Below are 7,500 nucleotides of genomic sequence, written 5' to 3' on the forward strand. Positions count from 1 at the left end.
CTTGGAATCTGCGGTCGAAGTTGTAGTCTGCGGATTTGATACACTCTTTCTTAGTTTGCACTGGTGCCCCAGTAAAGTATCCCTCAGTTTTTTGCACTCTTTCTGGAGTTCACGTTTTTCCATCTCCAACCTAGTCTTTTGTGCTAGACACTCGTTGGTTTTCTGTGACATAAAAAGAGAGAAGTTGTTATTCGTTACGTAATCTATCAGCATTATTATTATTATTATTATTATTATTATTATTATTATTATTATTATTATTATTATTATTATTATTATTATTATTATACATTATTGATTGCATGGCTCCAAGAACGCAGCTAATTATGGCTGGCTCCGTAACGAAAGACAATAGATGGTTTTCAGCTGACGTCAGAGCAGCCATGTTGAAAAATAAAAACAATGGGTTTAAATAACAAAAATAACAGTTCTGCACGCCCTGCACGTGCGTTTTACATTTGATACATTTCTTTGCCGTTCTAGTCTTGACAACGACGTGAAATGATCAAATTTGAGGTCATGTGGATCTACACCGTTCTCAGTGTATTCACGCTTTCCAAACCGAGCGACATGCAGTAATCGCAAAATTATTACAGTAACGGGAAATAATACTTTTAGACAACGTTCTCGTAGCCGTCGTCGTCGTCCTTGCTTAGGGGGTCCGTATTGTTGTTAGGGAGCTTGAGCACCCGCGTTTTTGAGACGCGGACGGCAACCGGAAGTGAGTTGTTCTCCCTTTTAACTTGTCTCCACACAACCACATTTATATCTTTAAGTATCTTTTCACTCTTAGATACCCTAAGTTTAAAAATCTGGGAGAGACCGCTATCCTGGCGTGCGAAATATTCACTTCCGGTTGCCGTCCGCGTCTCAAAAACGGGCGTGCTTAAGCTCCCTACTGTTAATTACCAACCGCTCAACGATTAGATCAGTTCCGGGGTAGGGCATCGGACAAACTTCGGGAAATCATAGCCACGAAATCGAATACGACTCTCGAAAAAAGAAAACTGCGCAATTATGACTACCTCATGGCTTCCTTTTCACACCTGTTTACCTGATCACGCGCTGGTTGTGGTCATTGCTATTTAAGGTTTTTCGTGCTCTAATAGACTGAATGCATAAATGGCGGCCAAAAAAATATTCTTTTGTTTATGTGCTAATTAGCCTCACTAGCCTCGTTTGCATGGACAAAATACAAAAGAAAGGTTGCTTGAGAGCGAGTCTAGTGAGTCTCATTAGCACATAAACAAAAGAATACATTTTTGGCCGCCATAGGGCGTTTAATAAACGACGACGGTGACGTCAACTCCAAAAGCAATAACATGATTGGTTAAAAGAGAAAAAACAATCGTGCTGCACGCGCGGCACGCATTTTTAGCCGCAACCATTTTGCGGTACTCTGCATAACAAGGTCTAACAACGTCGTGAAATCATCCAATCTCGTTCCCACAGTGCTGACCAAAGGAATCGCACCCCTGGGGGCGAGATTGGAAATCTTTGGTGACAACTTTAGCATGCAAATGTTAACCTTTCATTCTATATTTTTACTCGAAAACCTCTCGTACCAATTTATTTTTAGGAATCGTTAAAAAGCTTTTTTCTTGATGCAAAACAAGCACGTACTTTTTTTAATTTCATGATGCGCTCTCGCTTGCGTTTCCTGCACTTCATTGCAGCAATCTTGTTTCTCTCCCTCCTCTTCTTTATGGTGGCGGGGTCTTCTTGTTTAACCCTCTGCAAAAAAAGAGAAAAATATCGACCTAACAGGTTAGCCCATGAATCTCGAGAATATGCATCTCATGTTTCAGTTTTTTTCTTGATACTGTTTTCGCCAAAAGACAACTTACAAGAAGCAGGTGTAAGTAGAAAAACCTTAAATAAAAATGACCACAACCATTGTTTTCTGAGCCCGCGAGACTGAGCACCCCCAGCAAATCATTGTTTTAAGGAAAACCGCTGGTCAGCAACCTTGGTTCTGGTCATTGCTGTCTAAGGTCTTCCTATTAAATTGGCCATTTCGGAAAATGTTTGTCCCCCCATATTTTGAATAAGCATTTTCTTTGTTTTTCTTGGGACCAATGTAAGTCCCAAGAACAACTGGAAACAATGCCTATTGAGGTGACTCCATTTTCGAGAAAATACGATGCCACATCGTTAAGTAAAATGTACTTAGTTAATGTCTAAACACTAAGAGTAAAAAACGTTTTCAAAGGGAAATCGATTGTTGAATACCTTCCAACTTGAAGCTGGATTTTACTTAGTTTATTTCGCATGCAATGGTGGTAGTTAACACTAATTGACTTAGAGGGACAAAGATTTTATTGCTACTTGGCACCAATTAAACGGCTACCTTTGCTCTAGGAAATCGAAACTGATCCGACATGAGCTAACATGCCAACATCAGGGGTTCACCAAGAGAGAATATTTGATATTTTAGATTTTAATGTTCAAGATTTTAGTCTAAGCGCAACAAGTGCCGTACTGGACAATCACTTTCAAAGAATTAAGCTAGTAAACCAAACCTTCATACTACCCAGTTTACAGTTGTTTATTTTACTGTGGCTTGTTTTAAGTTTCGGTAACGCTGCTGAATAAATTTTCCCGATACAAACTTTCTGAATTTTTCGTTGACGATCGCATCGCGAGAAGTTACTCAGTGGAGTACTGTCTTTCAGTACTCCACGACAGGGGCAGTTTTTTTTAATGATGTGGTTGGATTTTCTTTTTGTCGAGCGTTGCAAATGAAATTCACTCTTTCCCCCAGAAAATAATTAAACCGCGGAGCCTCCAAAAGATCCCCCAAAATTTTGGAAAGCGAAATTCAGGAATGGATAACAATTAAAGGAGGGTCGAAAACTGAAACATTTCACATTAGCCACAGAAACAAAAATTTTCAGTTTTGCCAGATAGAACGAAGAAAAACAATACCGTTAGAGGAAAAGTTCCTTATATCTCTGAAAATAACACATCGCTTCGCAATGAATTTACATCATCTTTACACAAACACGGAGAAAACCTACCGGCTTGGGGGGTTCAGGCTGTTTTCTTTCTATAATCGGTAGTTCATTTCCGTTTTCTTCGCATTTTTTCTTTATCTTCTTTATGAGTTCCACTTTTACACAGGGGTCATTTTTTACTGGCTGTCCGATCTCGCCAAAGCCGATCGCGGTCGCTTCATAGTTATATATGGAAGGCATCTGTTAGAACAAATTTTTAAAAGTACATGTTGAACAGATTGTAAGGACGACAATAAAAGGTTAAAATAGTTAATAGGTTGGATAAAACAATCTCTTCACTAAGCTAAGCACGGGATACTAACTGATCGAACGGGTTCTAATAGTGAAGAACACACTACTCTGACTACTGCAAATTAAGGAAAAATTATTTCGATATATATGTATATATACATGATATATATATAGTTAAGACTTTCGGAAAGAAAGCGAACTTTCAGTGATAATGTCCATATCATAAATCAGTTTTCTCAAAACCGACATCAAAGCCACTTTGGTCAGAGAATATGAAGCGAAACGTTTCCTCGAAGTATTGAATGTTAAATAAATGCACTTCTTTACACTGTATGAAAAAGTTGGGAAAAAAGCCTGTGATTGGAGCTCGTTGATTCGATCGACCATGTCTGCGGTTCAAACTCGAGCTTCTGGACTGAACACAAGGGAATTGGAGCTTCGACCATAGCGTGTTTCCGAGAATTGTACGTTAATAATTATAGACGCCTACACAACACGTAAATGTGGGCGTCTTGACCGTAAATAATCACAATTTGGTCACAAGACATGTGCGTCGTCTCGGAACAAAAAGTCACTGATACTTTACAACACACAACTTTAAGCTTAAAAAAGTTCTATTGATAAAGTTGACGACACTTTTCCGACCACTATTTCAGTGCACTTTGCATCTCTCTAATCAATCTCCTGCACGGTCCTTGGCGTTCGCAAACGGTGACATGTAAAATTGTAAGTTACAAAACTTTTACCTCACTGCTTTGGAAAGGGCTGTGGATCCCGAAGCATTGTGTATCCAACTCTTGCCGTGGTAAAGTTCCGACAAAATCAATACTATCCATCATTGTTGAATTTATAAGTCGCAAACACTCTCCTTGCATGCTCGTTTCGAAAAAGTGAGAGTTTTGCCTACCCGGGGATTATTTAAAGATTCTAAATCTCGCGGGAAAAACCCATTGAAAACGCCGCAAACTGTGTCATTTTATATGCCCTAGTCATAAATTTGCATAAGGGTTTGATTGTAGTAATGTATCTATTTTAAGCTCCAAAATATTCATGGAATATTCAATATTTGGTTTTACCTTTCTTCTGAGAAAGCGTCAGAAAGCGTCGATTCTTGGAAAAGAGACATGCTAATGTACTTCCGGTAGTCCCGGAAAAGTCACGCAACTTCTCGTTTTGGATAACGACACTGCACTCTATGGAAAGTTGGAGGACAGCAGTATGTCGTAAGAAGTTTAATCGATTTCGCCGGAAAGGAAAGAAACTAAACTAGATGTTAACGTTTTAAGCCAAACGTCTATCTCAAATTTCCGGAAACCTTTAACCAGGTAATTCAATCTTGTGAATCAAAAGAGTGGAATATTTTGTCACGCACGATGACCTCAAATGAAAACAACATTTGATAACACAAGCAAGGCGGAACAGAACAAAACCATGAAGTTTGTCTCGAAAATTTGATTTCTTGGGCGTAAAATTAGTGACATTAACAGAGTGAACTTTGTTGTTCCTTGTTTTGTGGTTTGTTATGATAAATGGGTAGGTCATTTGTGTAATTGTTTCGTAAAATGTTTATTTTACACAAAGAAGATTTTATGGCATATTTTCTGAGAAATCGAGCAAAATTAAACCCAAGATACCAGTTTGAAGAAAACGAGGCCGATAACAAAGGCTCGGCAAGGCGTGGCCTCTTACGACACCATTACCTGTTTATTTAACTCCGAACATATAAAATATTCAATTTAACTTTGTCAAGAGGGGAAAAAGCACATGGGTGAATGAATGTGACTGCAAGAGTTCTGAGCTCTGCAGGTGTTTCTTCCTCTTCATGATGTCCGATGGAACGCCGTAAATTCGTAGTGGTACCAAAGCAATAAAGCTAGTTTAACAATCAGTCGAGTTTGAATGACCGCCTTTAGAGCGCCAATATCTTTCAGTTTTCAATAGCATTGTTACTTACCCTCATTTCATTTTCCCCGATGATTTTGGATATTCGGTTTCTAAAAGCCCAGTACGCTGCCTTACAGACCAATGTTCAAGTTTTGCAATGTTTGGGGACTCGAGAGAGGGCGTTAGATTTCCTAACTGAACAGAGCAACGAGAACGTAAAACATTAATATCCTCGCCATTTCAACCTGTATTTACCGCGCAGATTCTCTTGGCTGGCACAAGGAAGCCGGGTTTTTCAGAGTTCTTGATTTTTGTGATATCATAATTTAATTGGTCTGCCTGTTATCAATGCCATAGTTTCCTAATTACTTCCAATGGGCAAAAACAAATTCATATTTGACATGTATCTTGATATTGTTTAGAGAAAACCCTGGTCGTGAACTCCACGGGTGTATAAATATAACATTAGCCTGTGACCAGGATTTGCATTTTTCACATTTTTTTTTTTGGAATTAGCTCTGACAGCAGCAAAGGTTATATTATTGTGTTTCGGTGCGATGCAAATCGGTGTTCACGGAGTCTCATCTCCAAAATTCCGGGAAATTATGAAACAGAATTTTCAACGTTTTCAGAAAATTTCTGCTAAAGGGTGTGACTGCAATTTAGGTGTGATAGGACCCTCCCATTCTGATAAAAATGCCACTATAAAAACTTATTTTTAACACGAAGAAAATATTCGCATAATACCGCTTTCTTTCTTGGATAAACAAGAAATCTGTGCACGCTACATTTCTCTCTTAATGACATCTGCAGCGTGTATCCGGTTTAAACAGCTTTCACGAGCACCGAACAGGGAAATTCCCGATTCAATATACCACATAGTTACATATTCGTGGGATAGTAGTTTGGGACCGCTTACATTGATAAAATGATCGATAGTTTTAGATATTATCCCTAGATTCGTGAAGATTTTTAAAGACACAAAAAAAGCGAGAAACTTGTGAATAGAATTGCTTTTTCTTGAATTTTGTATCTGTGACAAGCAGTCTGCACAGACCAGCATTGCAGTGCGCGGGCCACGAGGTCACGCAATTTAAGTTAATTTCACGACACGCAAAAAGCCTGTGAAGAAGAATAGACCATCACACTAACCACTAATAACTTAAGACCAACACAAAGTCAAACAAATCCGTGGATGGACAAAAATGGACAAGATTGAAACGGATTGCATTTGGTTAATCTTGAAAAGTCAACCTGCACTTTTTTTTAAGTGTATGACGACTCGCCCAGATGATGACCGTCGTTTTAGCTCAGAATAATCTTGTTTGTGATGTACCCATAATTTTATCGGTAAAGGACTTCAATAATACCATGTCCGAGTTCGAAATTCGTAATTAACCAACACCCCAAGGTATTGTGACATGCATTAAATTTGTGATAAGGAACCCGCCGCCACTAGACACTGGATGACACAAACAAAAGCTCCAATCTCTCGATAGCTCCTTCTATTATGATGTCGGTTTATATTTACAGATTCATCTTCTAAACGACCATATTAATTAAAAACGGAACCCCGATTCAGATCAAAACAATTTACGTAATATTGATCATCTCTCATCGTTTGTTTGTGTTCCGCATTCGTTGATCACGAAACTCACGAAATCCCAAATTAGCTTCCGGTTGGGTGAATGTATATGCCGCGGATTTTGGAGCCGGGCGAGAACAAAGTCGTTTCTGGTATAATTGACCTGAATTTGACTTAGATGAATGATACGTTTGAAATAAACAAAAAAAAAACCCTTGTAAGTTCGGAAATTTCTTCTTTCCTAGCCCCTCCTTTTCAATTACAGAAAGCGCGAAAATCCACGAAAAGGTTCCAGGTTACGCAACGATACCTTTTCGATTGGATTTTTACAACTCTGCTGCTTTCCGGTTTTCCCAGAATATTATTTTTATCACCTGGCCGTGACAGTCGTCTTATGCTTGATTTCCGCTCTCCCGAGGGATTTTTACCTTCAATGTAGATTTGCTGCGAGAATATATTTTTTCAGTCCTTTTTTGTTAGAACCTTAAAAAAGGAGAGGAGAATGACTTTGTAGATATAGCAGATATGCTATGACAAAATATGGGAGCATTCTCAGTGCACCTTCTAAATATCTCATTATCTTGGAACTGCAAAAAATCGTTAAATGTCGAGACTTGAAGAGCATCGCTCATCGCGCTATTAAACAACGCACAAGCAAATACATCTGTCACGCATGCATAAAAAACCAAAACATTTTCAAATTTTCATTTGGTCTACATCTTCAACCGCTCTTTCCTTTCTACTGCCTTTGTCCAAGACTATATATACATAGATACTATTTTA

The 7,500-nt window shown here is 38.6% G+C and overlaps 1 protein-coding gene across 2 annotated transcripts in view; it reads right to left on the reverse strand.

Annotated features, from left to right (window-relative positions):
- Positions 1-4,243, reverse strand: part of LOC138019330 (activating transcription factor 3-like) — a 5,512-nt gene extending 1,269 nt beyond the window's left edge. The window contains exons 1-4 of one of the 2 annotated variants that reach the window (XM_068866080.1): positions 3,995-4,243; positions 3,021-3,197; positions 1,624-1,734; positions 1-162 (exon numbers count right to left, since the gene is read on the reverse strand). The exon at positions 1-162 is cut by the window's left edge and continues 1,269 nt beyond it. In XM_068866080.1, the coding sequence (XP_068722181.1) occupies positions 1-162; positions 1,624-1,734; positions 3,021-3,197; positions 3,995-4,123 (579 nt within the window). In that variant the 5' untranslated portion in view covers positions 4,124-4,243. Of the gene's footprint in view, positions 163-1,623; positions 1,735-3,020; positions 3,198-3,575; positions 3,715-3,994 lie in introns of those variants that run through there. The other variant, XM_068866081.1, reaches the window with a different exon arrangement.
- Positions 4,244-7,500: the final 3,257 nt, after the last annotated feature.

The sequence above is a fragment of the Montipora capricornis genome, chromosome 10 (assembly GCF_036669925.1).
Source record: "Montipora capricornis isolate CH-2021 chromosome 10, ASM3666992v2, whole genome shotgun sequence".
Classification (NCBI taxonomy): domain Eukaryota; kingdom Metazoa; phylum Cnidaria; class Anthozoa; order Scleractinia; family Acroporidae; genus Montipora; species Montipora capricornis.